Genomic DNA, 12,348 nt, shown 5'->3' with positions numbered 1-12,348 from the left:
AAGACTCGAAAGGACACTGGGGACCACACCATCTATATTTTGTTCACAGTAAAAATACAGTCTATGGCTTTCATTGCGTGTGTTAATGCTTGGATAGCTGCAAAAGACGCGCATTAACTACGCATTAACTGCCAAAAAAAATTGGATTTAAAAACTGTCCCGCCACTTGATTCAAGTTTATGAAGTCGAGGCTGACACAATGACTCCATGAGCACCATCTGGAAGTGAATGCACGAAGGAAACTATCTAGATGAACCACAGTTTACTTGCAAAATCGGCCAGTGATGGCAGCACCTGTATTTCATTTTTTGTCCTTATCTAGCTTGCAAAAGCTCAGTTTTCAGAGGGAGCAGTGACTGTGTCGTCAGAATGCGGTGAACTACTGTCCCAGGCCAACTTTGATGTCCTTACCCAAGCAGCACAGGTCATTGGCCCAATAATGGCCGGTCCTACAAAGGACCACACAGAAACCATCCATTTCCAATATTGGGCCAATTACTTGCGCTACTTGGGCTATAGTGTGCTAGGAGGTGTGGCGTACTCACCAGCCATTGGCTCGAGGATCTCACGCAGGCGCAGGTAGCTGATGGCGAGGCGCATGACCGAGGCCTTGTCCAGCTGGCAGGCCACGTTCTCGGGAAGCGGCAGCTGCTGCGACAGCTCGGTGAAGATCTCAGACTCTTTGCTGCGCCGGCACCTGGCTGCATCTCTCGATTTCTCCTTCCGTTTTTCTGAATTTTTGCTGAAACGAGAGAGGCGGGGAGGTGAGTTGCACTGTCCGATTCGTTGAGCACGCTAAGCGTTTTAACAGGCCCGTCAGGTAGTTCAGTAACAGCTTTCATGCCTTGTAGTGCCCTGCTCACCAACACGACGGTTTCAGCTAAGTAGACTAAGCCTAATTAAAAAGGTAAACATTCAAACTACATCGCCATCACACTGCTGCAAACATCAGTATCACATCCAAAATGCACAACAGTGTTGCACAGCTCAAAACTGAAGTTAATGCCTAGACTGCAATTACCTGTAGAATAGGTCTAGAAGATGAAAATTCAAGATAGTAAAAGTTTCTCTCTAAGCATGCAGAGCAAACTTGGGGGCAACATGCAGTTAAACAGTTCAGTTTCAAACCCCATGGCTCAGCAGAGTAACAAAATGAAGAACTTTTCTTTCATAATGAACTTAACCAAAATTAAGAAAAATTATGCACATGAACTCGTAAGTTTGACAAAAAGAAAACAACTCAAAAACAAAAACCAATGCCACTTTGCCACGTGAAAATTCCTACGCAGTAGACACATGAAACGAAAAACTGTAATTGCTTGCCGTCACGTTAAATTGGCATAAAGGTACTATGTTTCCATAGTGTCCCTAAGCCAGTATCATTCATAGATAGCAATACTAGCTAATTCTCAACTAACTCTGCTCCACACAAGGCCAGACCTCACTCGGAAAACCGGACCAGCTAGATAGATGAAAGGTCACAGTAAACTAACACCAGCATTACCAATCATGGTGGATGTTGACCAAAGGCACTGCACTGCTGCTTCCAAGCAACATGTCCTGCTGCTTCTCCCCAAGTGATCATCAGAACAAGGACCCCTGGAGCCGACTAAGTTTCAACGCACACACACAGCGGTGGCAGATAAGACACTTCCACAAAGAAAACCAGAGCGGCAAGGAGCCTTGGAAGAGAGAAAATCCCGCCATGCCAGATGTGCCTTCACAGCATCTGGGGCGTAAAGGATTGAGTTATCAAGAAAGCTCCCAATCTCTTAACACTGCAGCAGCAAAGTGGAACAAGCCTTTCCTTGTAGCTGCAGTGCATGCGACAAATGGGGCCGCCACCATAGCGGAGAGACTGGCGAGCCTGATATCTTAGGCTCGCCGCTTTAAGCTGCTGCAATCCGACAGTGACAAATTACCCCTGTGTGATGAAACTGATCAGCACGTGTGTAAAAAGACCGTGCGTTGTTCTCACGAGTGTGTCCTCGTATATTTTTTTTTCCCCTTCCACAAAAGACCTCGAAACGTGATGTGACTGCACTTGGAAATGAGCAATTTTACGTCACACAGATTGCAGATCTTTCTCGCTATTCCGTGTTACTCAGATAAGCCCTGACAAATGACACAGTTTGCTTGTTTTGATAACTCGCACAATGCTGGAAAAACAGTGGTTCGCAGTTTTATATCCCTCAGTAACACGGCGGCCGACACCTTTAGGTTCATTATACAGAAAGATTTAGTTCTCTTCTTTTTGACTACTCTGAAATTCCCAGCTCAATAGCAAACTGCCGCACAAAAGAATGAAATCTAAGGAGATATTTCGAATAGTGAGCCATGAGCTGATTCTGCGCTAAAGAACCAGTAGTGAATCAGTGTTGCGACGTTCAGGCACTCTCAAGGCCTTGCGTGACACACTATTTGAGGACTCGTGCAATTGGCGAAGAAGCCTTGAAAGAAAAAAAAATGTTCATCTTTCTTTACCAGGCCACTTCTGGTGTTGGGACACCCTCCCAAGGAAAGAATGACCCTTCACTGATTCAAAACCCACGTGCTCATCCGAATGCTGCCCGGTGAAAAAAAAAGCCGACAAAAGTCACACCACCCCGAAAATTACAACCACGATTAGGCTGCCCAGTGCCAGCAGCCTGCAAGACGTGGTTGCAGATCTCACCGGCCAGGTTTGTTAGAAGGCGTCCCCCCCCACCACAACCCCCCTTCCAAGGCCCGCCAGGAATCCTACACATGCCCACTTCCTCGCGACCAGCTCCCCCCACTCTCATCTCATACATAAGGCTCTCTGGGCACGTCTGCGGTTGTGTCCTTGTTTCTTTCTCCCTTCTTTCATATCTTTTTTTCTCTTTTTCCCCAGCTGTGAATTTAATCAGCAATTCAAGAATGAACGGTAGGGCGGGAAACAAAAACCTACAAGTGACATCGCTTGCTGCTGCCGGCCACAAAAGCTGAGCTGAGATTAGGGTGAGAATGCCAGCCTCTCTTGGCAGTGGAGAAAGCAGTAAGGGGGGGGGGCTGGGAGTTGCGTCGAAAACAGGTTCTGCAGGTCCGCTCCCCCCTCTCTCTCCGAGGAGACAAGCTGGGAGGCCAATTAAAAGTCCTGCCTCCTCCTTGCCCTTTGTGTGTGACACCAGAGAGAAGACTGCAGAGACCTCCTCGTTCTCAGGCCAAGCCCCCTGGCAAATAATCTCACGAAAAATGCAGGCAGGCAACCCCAGCTGACTCTGTACCCAAAGCACACAGAGCAAATGAAGGCGACAGCAATTGAGTTTTTCTGCTGTCTGGGGGGGAGCGGGAGGAAAAACTCCAATAATTGCTCAATCCGCTGGCTTCTGCCAGACAGGTCAAATAAATAAGCCCCAGAAAAAAAATATAAGGCACGAATGGACACGTCTGTTTATTGTGAGAAATGGCTTTAAAAGAATGGAAAGCTCTACAGGTGGTACTTCGCAGCTTCACTGGCTTAACTCTATTCAACTGCAAACTAAGGGGTTGCTCGGAATACCTGAGTTCGGAGCCAACCTTAGGGAGCAATGACGTCAGTAAAAAGGCCACAAAGTATGTCAGAACTTACATTCATTTTCCTTGCCCTTGAGACAGAAGTAAATGTGGATTAAAAATGCTGATTAAACGTTCAGTTGAAATTGATTATGGAACCCACCACAAAATTACTGCTAACAGTCAGTGCTTTTAAACGTCAGAAAGTAGAAAAGATGCCCACATAACAAGAATCTCTCAGTTAACTACAAGGTTAACTTCAAGGTGTTCATCTTTCACCACATCAGCTTAGTACAATAACTTTGTTCTTTCCTTGGCTTCAATATATATAATCGCTATGCAAGAAGGTCTATGTAATTACCATTATTATTGTTATCTATAACACAGTTTATTCTTTCCAAAAGGTATAAAAACGTGCAGTAAGATATTTTTATGTGACAGTGCATACAGCTCATTCGGTCGAAAAGCTATCGGCGTAGTCGGCACCGTGTGTCGGAAATAATAGTGGGCTGCGTAAAAAAAATCGTATCGTGCCAACTGTTTGCCACAGAATGTTCCGGATGTGTCACACAATTCAGCGTTTTGTACAACATAAATTTACTAGTCAAGCTAAAGCCTAGCTCGCAGCAGGGATTCGAACTGGCAACCAATAATTGGGGGCTGCATAAACAAAATCATATCATATGCTAATTTTTGGTTCTAGTGATTGATTGGTGCGTGATAAGCGATGATGAGTTAATGAAATCATTGCAATTAATTGATTAATTAGAGAAATGAAAAAAATAGAAAAATGGGGTTCAAAATGTCAAAATGCTCAGAATGAAAAGCCAATGCTTTATTATGCTGATTAAGAAAATTTAGAGTGTGTAATTGGTCAATCATTTAATCAAAACAACTGAAAAAATGAAAAATGCGTTCAAAGGTGTCAAACTGCTCGAATGGAAAGCCTAACCCACTACGATATCGCGTCATACCCTTAAGCCGGAACGTAGTGTCCTCTCCAAGTTTTGTTGCGAAAGCAACACTACGCGTTTCGCCGAGCCATTTCGCGGAGCTGAGGCAAGGCCATACCGCGCACGCGCGAGCCGCAGTGACGTCACACGGCGCACAGCTGGCGCGCCGCCGCCGTCGCTGCGCGGGTGACTCAGAGGTGCCGCCCCCACGCTCTCCAGTTGCGCATGCGCAGTAGCGGCGCATAGCTAGCGTGCCGGGGCGCCGCCGCTGCCGCTCGCTCTCCATCGCCTCTCTCTCTCTCCTCGTTGCTTTCGCAATCCTCAAGGTTTAACCAGAGCTAAACCACTGCCAAATTTTTTTCCGATATCTATACATTTATATATACCGGGACATTTTTTTTTTAATTTTTATTTCAAAAACAGTGTACGTTGCTGGTCTTTTACTTGAGCTCCATCACATGCCGTACGTAACATCCACCTAGCTGTACAATCCAACTGCAGAGGTCAAAAAGATCAGCCTGTATATACCCGACAGGTGCAAAGAAAATACCTTATATCTGCAAATATCTGAATAACCATGACGTGCTTCTGTCTGTGCTCTACACATCTCAACCCTGAACGTTGCTTCATATCTCCCTCGCTGTTCCCTTTCCTAGGCCAGTTAATGATAACGAATCCAGCCCAGCTAGCCACAGAATATTCAAATGGTGCCGGCGACGAAGAGTGGAATATACACCACGAAGTAAGCAGCGCTAAAAGATGCACAGGGGTTCGGCGGAAACGTCAACACAGGGCGGAGCTAGCGGCTCGCCTTTCTAGGAAGGTTAAGTCACTCCTCTTTCGACATCTTTTTTTCTTCCTTCCTTTTTCTCCACACCCGTCGGCACGAGCGTGGTTAGCAATGCTAATCTCACAACCGCAGACTCTCGTTGCCAGGATATGCGTCGAAGCTCGGCGAACAGATGTGATAACGACGCGCGCGACGACGAAACGGGCAAGGAATATGCGTGTCGGCACAGAAGGTATACACGAGCTCCACCGAATAGCGTACGGTACACCGCGGGAAAACCCGCGCGACATATTCCGCGACATGGCCTCTCAGGCCGACCGACAAGTCGCGGGGCCGCGCACTTTAGGAAGCCCGAGACGGGTCGGGGGAACGGAAGTCGGCAAACGAAGAAGCCGAACAAACTAGACGGCCTAATACTCGAAACGGCGATAAGGCGAAGCTCCGTTATCGGGAAATTTCGCTGCCGCGCCGAACGTCCGTCTGGCCTCACAGGGCCGAGAGCTTCTCCACGTCGCTACGGTGCGGCGCGCTCTTCTTTAGAAGGTTATTCTCGAGACAAAGGCGCAAACACAACAGGGTCTTATCACGGATCCGAGCAAATCTGTCTGTAAACAAATGTAATAAGAATCTTAGCTCCCGTTAATCTCACAGCGGGAGTGAAGCGGCGCGGTTTCCAGATAATTTTAACGGCGAATTTTGTCCAGAAATCAAGGCTGGAGGTTTGGCCGCGATAAAACCCACCCGCCATACGGAGAACATTAAGCCAGTAGGATTTTCAATTTGGGCGCGACTGAACATGCCCTGAACGTCGCCAGAAAGTGACAGACATCCAACGATGGGCTACACATGACGTTTTGTGTACGCTGCCCTGAAGCTCCGCCCACATTCAGGACCGCCGCACAGAATTCCACCACGCCAAAAAAGTAGTCCGTAGTTAAAACTTTTCTAGTCGTCTAAACAAGAAGGCAATGACAATAAAAAAAAATTTAAGCTCTAGAATTTTTATATCTGGCTTGTTTAATAAAGCCAAACATTAAAAAGCTGATTTCGTGCAGTGTTGCGATTGGCTAGCGGAGTAATACAGAACGCCGTGGACCATGGCCCAGTGTTACAAATGCTTTTTTTTTTTTTTTTAAGTAGTGTTTTAAGTGGGTCGAAGCATCGACCCACAACGTTCAGTAGCCAATCAATCAAAAAGTTACACGCATGGAAGTTTACCGGCAAGCATTTGCCAAAGTGCCGGTAAAACTGTGGATAAGCCTATTGCAACTCGCACACAATGTAAGCAGATTTGCCATGCACCGGGCTCAAACCGGACAATGACGATGGACAACTGTAACTGCGATCGAACCGGATCTGGCAGAGCTGCCAGGGTTTTCTGCGAGGCCAATAGGCGTGTCTACAGCAGCTATTGTGAATGGGGACAAGATACGAGAACGTTCCGCATGCACTCGACACGCGCAGCCGCTGCCGGGCTCAGAACTTTTATCTAACATCGAACTTATTCCGCCACTGAGATCGCGCGCTGGGGGAAGCCACGTCGAAGCCTAAACTTCCGTGATGAAAGCAGCAGGCTCTTCGAAAAAGCGACCTGTAAAGATGAAGAAAGAAAGAAAGAAAGAAAGAAAGAAAGAAAGAAAGAAAGAAAGAAAGAAAGAAAGAAAGAAAGAAAGAAAGAAAGAAGGAAAGAAAGAAAGAAAGAAAGAAAGAAAGAAAGAAAGAAAGAAAGAAAGAAAGACGCGCGATCTCTAGTCCGAGTAAAGCGTCCGTCCCGTCTATTGTGTGCTCTGTGGTGATCTTAGTTCGCCCAGTAGAGTTTGTTATGCACATCAGCACCGAGGCCTCTCATAAATCCAGCATGCTTAGTAAGTCCGAAACCAAGGACCTCCTTGTCCGAAACTGAACGGTGGCGCCCCCGTTCGCCGCCCCGGGAAACTAGCCGTAGCAGGCGACCGCGTACAGAGCCGCGGTTATTAAACAGGCCTGCTTACAACAACGAAATCGTTACACCCATCTTGCGCCACGTCCAATACGGAGTTCGCGTAGCTCCTCGCCATCCTTAGGAAGGATGTCACGGCACGTGGAATCTCGCTCTGAACACCGCGACCGCCACGGGCCAAGACTTCTAAAAGCACACGCGTCTGCACCAACAAATTGCATGTGTGCGGTACGGGGCATCGACACGTGCTGCATGCCGCGGCCAGACACCGTAGAACAAGTGAAGGCCATGATTTTAAAACTGAATGAATGAAGTTACGGTGGAATCCAAGGTGAGGTAAGGTGAAAGCTCTCCTCGGAGCAGATATAGTTCAGACCACTTGGAGGCAAGGAAGTGCACAATGGTCCTTATCGTTCGCCCGTCTAACGCACTACGAGTCTGACCCAAGATGCACGCTTCCAAGAAGCCCGGTGTTCAAGTGTGATCCTCCGCAGCATATGCATGGAGTGTGTGCGATCTGTTGGCACCTCGGTCAAGAGCCTGGCGCTGTTCGAGATTAGTGAGCTCGCGGCCTACACAATGAGCATCGCGGCAACGACTCGTTAAGTGGCGATCGAGAAACTGAACATACTAGAAACGACCTCAGGTCACGTCGTATCGCAGACTATGATTATCGTATTTGGACGCGTAGTTCCCCCCCCCCCCCTCTCTCTCTCTCTCTTCGTTGGCTCTAAGTACCCCACGTGCAACGGCTCGGCTACTGAGCCATAGTTTCCGGGTTCGAACCGGACCGCGGCGGCCGCGTTTCGATGGAAACGCAAAGGCGTCCGTGGGCTGTGCGATGTCAGTGCACGTTAAAGATCCCCAAGTGGCAAAAATTATTCCGGAAGCCTCCACTGCGGCATTTCTTTCTCTCTCACGCCAAAATTACTTTTATACTGAAACCTGGCAAACTCCCCAGTCTGGAAAATCTCCGACCTATACCCTCACCTCCTGTGCCGGTAAACTGATGAAGCATGTCGTCCTGAACAGGCCGAGCCGGTACATGGACGACCAACAACTGTACCCGCACACCTTACGGAAGGCAACATCTGTCCAGGCAGGACGCCATGCTCCGATTCAGAAATGAAATCCTAGACCCACCTCCCGCACCGACCGAAAGCGATGCTTGCACAAGACGTATCTAAAACTTCTGATAATGTTAAAGCACTCGGCAATACTCACGGTCCTCAGTAATCTGAATGTCGGGAAGATGACAAATGACTAAGTCAGAGCCTTCCTCAAGGACAGGACAGCACAAATACAATTCGGCTACGCCAAACCTAACCCTTTTCATCTGGCCGGAACAGATACTCCACAAGGCGCGGTCCTCTCGTCGTTACTTTTCAATGTGACCCTCATTCCGCTGGCGCATAAGCTCGGAGAAATTTCTCACCGAGAACATTCTCTGTACGCGGACGATATCACCCTCTGGACTGCTACAGGAAATTATGGCCAAGTTGAGGAGACAATTCAGGCCGCTACAGATGCCGTCTAGTCTCCTGCCAGGAGCATCGGCTTAACCTGCTCCCCGACTAAATCGGAAGTCTCGGTTTTTCGTGAAAAAACCCCCAGACTGAAATCCTCTTAAGGTTTGGTTTGGTTTGGTTTATTGGGGTTTAACGTCCCAAAGCGACTGAGGCTATGAGGGACGCCGTAGTGAAGGGCTCCGGATAATTTCGACCACCAGGGGTTCTTTAACGTGCACTGACATCGCACAGTACACGGGCGTCTTGAATTTCGCCTCCATCGAAATTCGACCGCCGCGGCCGGGATCAAACCCGCGTCTTTCGGGTCAACAGCCGAGCCCCATATAACCACCGAGCCACCGTGGCGGCGCATTTGAACTCGCGCTTAAGGCACACGGTATAGGTACGGCATACGTCTGCGCTACAGTATGTGACCGCTAAGTTAAAGCCCTCTAACGTCCCGATCGCCTCGACTGCTCTCGGCGTAAACGACCCGTCCGGTTTTTGCGAAACTGTCCACCGCTTTCTGACGCTTTTGAGTGATGGCCTGCCTGTCTCCGCAGCTACAACCATCCGCGCAAGAGAACATGTATTCTGACGACGTTTTATCTCGGCATCCGTGAGGAGGAAACCGCGCACCAGACGTCGTCGCGGCGGAAACCAGAGCCCTGCGCTTGATAGGGACCCGGGAGAGGGGTTCATGAACGCATCGAGGCGAGCGCCTCAGTCACGCGAGTGTTACGACTGCTGCTCAGCCTTCCATCGAGTCGTGGTGCATGTATAGTCTTTGTCAAAAGTACACAACCCAAGAGGTCTCTCCACTTCTGAGCCCTGCAGTGCGGCTCCTCTTGCATACCCAGGAACTCCATTCTCACGAAGGCAAGATGAATTTGCGTCCTCAACCCTCCCAAGCTTAGGACTGTCACATATGCTTAAGAGGCCCGCTGCACGACTTGGAGGCAAACCTCTTGGGCTGTATACTTTTGACAAAGACTGTACCTTTTCATTCTGGGTGTCCTTATCATGAAGTCACCCCGGACAAACTTAGGAGAGGATGGGGATGAGGCAATGCAAAGGGGGTGTATATGGTGGCGATGAAATTATGTCCGCTGCGGACGATGCGATTCAGGAGCACCAAGTAAGACTCCTTACTGTGGTACCTGACCCGGGGGAGATATAACGATTCCGTTCACTCTTACTCGGGGCCGCGGATAAGGTGGCCGTGACTGGCGCAGGGTGGGGGGCAACTGCAGAGGGCGCTGGGAGACGCAGTTGCCTGGCAGCCGACGTAATCGCGGATAATGAGTACTGATTACTATGATTAGAAATAATTAGAAATGAATAAATAAACGACAGCAACCGCTCTTGTTTTCGCCGCTGGTCTTGGGATCTAGCTACTCCACACCAATATCTTAGCCCTAATCAGCCAGCCGGTGGTCCGGATGATAAGATTCAAACTAAGGCCGAAAAACAATAGAACACATAAAAAAGAACCACCGTCACTGAAGATTTGTTGCGGATGCGATAAAAAATTACCTCCGTCTAAAAGTTAGCGACGACGCTATGAAAAAAAAAAAAGTTGACATGAGCTCTGCATGTCGAGCCCATAACGGTGTGATGGCCCCAAGGCATTTAATAGCCTTCAAAGACATTTGCACGCTCGTCTGTATAGGTATCGTCCCCGCCGCGTTCAGCGCACGGCAACGACATATGCACGAGGTCGGCGTCCTGGGTGAAACCAGAGAGGCAGACCAGACAGCACGCGCGGAAAGCAGCAGCTGTTCAAAGACGATCGGTGCGAGACTGCGCCATCCCCGAAACACTCGGGCAGCCAAGAACTTAAAGGGTCAGTCTACTCACCGAGATGAGTGTATAAATAATGGCATATTCTGGTAGTTGGCACCCTACAACATCAATAACGAGGGGTCTGCGCCCGGTTTAGGCAGGAATTTATATTTTATTTCGGCGTTAAAAGTCGCGTAAAAAAGCATGGTGGCGACCCCAAACGTTCATTTTGTTCAAGAAAGTGGTAGTCTTTTTTTGGAGAAGCATAAGTGAATATACTACGTACTATTTGTATGCCCCAAAGTCAGAGAAACGCACGTTTTGTTCTAGTAAACTGTAGAAGGCGTACCGCTCTCTTTTTCTGTAAATCACATGAATATTTATAGTTACACGTACGCAAAACGCAGGCGCATTCCCACATTTAGTTCAGCGTATGCTAGCAGAGACGCAAAAATAAACTCAGCCTATAGTGGCGCCATCTGGTCGTCAGGACGGGAACCATTGCTGTAAACAAACCGACTCTCCACTTAAGCCTAGGAGCGGCAGAATCGTCACTCTAATTATTAAAATAAAGCAAATTTATCTCTTATATGTTTTCCTATAGGTGAGGTGAGACGAAGCGAAAGACAGGCGCCCCATTTATGGCCAGTGAACGCACTGAAAAAGGCAGCAACAACGAGAATTCAGTCCGAAGCGAGATGTCCGGCTTCGACGGGCGCCGCCATGTTTGTCGCCGCGCGGCGGAAATCCAGATGGTTGCCAGATGAGACTACCATCTCATACAGATGTGTTCCCACATTAATAAATTCTATTTTAAAATGTTCTACCGCACTCCTTGGCACCACAGCTGGCTAAACGGTAATTTGTGTAAAGAGCTATCGGTTGCCGCAAAGAAAATATGGTGGATAAAATTCAGTAGACTGACCCTTTAAGAGATTAAGCTACGTAACGACTTACGTGCACTGCGCGCTCGGCTCTACTACAAACACGACCACCGACATCGTTCGCAAGTGGCTGCACCAGAGCGCACGCGGCCACGATCGGCGGGACAAAGTTATTTCCGGCGAAGGCCGAGGTTCTTGATTAGCAGGCTATTTGAATGCAGAGGAAGTCCTTCAACGGGACAACGAGGACGACGCGAAACAATTTCGATTCCATATCGATTCCATGGCCCTTATGTCGATGTTTGTGCGGCAACAAAAGACGCATTGATGGCTGAGAAATTGATTTAAAAAAATTTCCACGCCACTCGAGAAAAAAAAAAAAAACACGTGAAGTCCGCACCAAGACCAATTGGTTGTCGTCGTTTTGAAGTGAATAGTGGTGTCGCACGACCTCGGGGATCGCGCGCCCCACGCATCTCACTAGCGAAACTGTCCGGCGGTAGCGAAACCTGTATTTCGCGTTTTCGTTTTTATAGGTCATAGGAGCTCCCATTTTCGTTGAGAGTGCTCTCTTTGTGGTTAGGAAGGGGTAGCCTACACTCTATACAGAAAGGAGCGAAAAGGGAGTAAAGGTGTCCTCTAGCGCACACCCTTAAGATAGCTTACTCCCATATGGGCGTATTCGAGTTTATAGTGATATATCGACACAAGCCAACTTCTGCCTGTCCTCAGTGTCCCTTGAAGTACTGCACACAAGATGTTTGCCCACTTTTGAGCCCGTACGGAAGCGTTCACTTGGACAGCAATACAGATCCGAACACGCCTATATATCAATAAAGAGGACCCACATGTACTTAAAAGCTTTCATTGCACACATAGTCACGTGGGTAGGAAGAATACGAAGATGTAGAAGTGTAAAGAAGTGGTGACCTCGACAGAACATGGGAACTGTTTTTTCCTGCGGAAATGCATTTCG

General features: G+C 48.3%; 2 protein-coding genes across 4 annotated transcripts in view; one reads left to right on the top strand and one right to left on the bottom strand.

Moving 5' to 3' along the window:
* The window catches only part of LOC149331443 (hypoxia-inducible factor 1-alpha-like), a 217,076-nt gene that overhangs the window by 102,508 nt on the left and 102,220 nt on the right, over positions 1-12,348 (bottom strand). For all 3 annotated transcript variants that reach the window (XM_089556580.1, XM_089556581.1, XM_089556582.1), the window contains one exon: positions 546-742. In XM_089556580.1, coding sequence (XP_089412706.1) covers positions 546-742 — 197 coding nt within the window. The remainder of the gene's footprint in view (positions 1-545; positions 743-12,348) is intronic.
* The window catches only part of Mt2 (tRNA (cytosine(38)-C(5))-methyltransferase), a 50,591-nt gene that overhangs the window by 28,201 nt on the left and 10,042 nt on the right, over positions 1-12,348 (top strand). The gene's annotated exons all lie outside the window — the stretch shown is intronic.

Source organism: Amblyomma mixtum, chromosome 8 (assembly GCF_055824585.1).
Source record: "Amblyomma mixtum isolate Tamu chromosome 8, ASM5582458v1, whole genome shotgun sequence".
NCBI lineage: Eukaryota > Metazoa > Arthropoda > Arachnida > Ixodida > Ixodidae > Amblyomma > Amblyomma mixtum.
The sequence above is the reverse complement of the archived record's forward strand: the minus strand, read 5'-3'. Positions and strand labels throughout refer to the sequence as shown.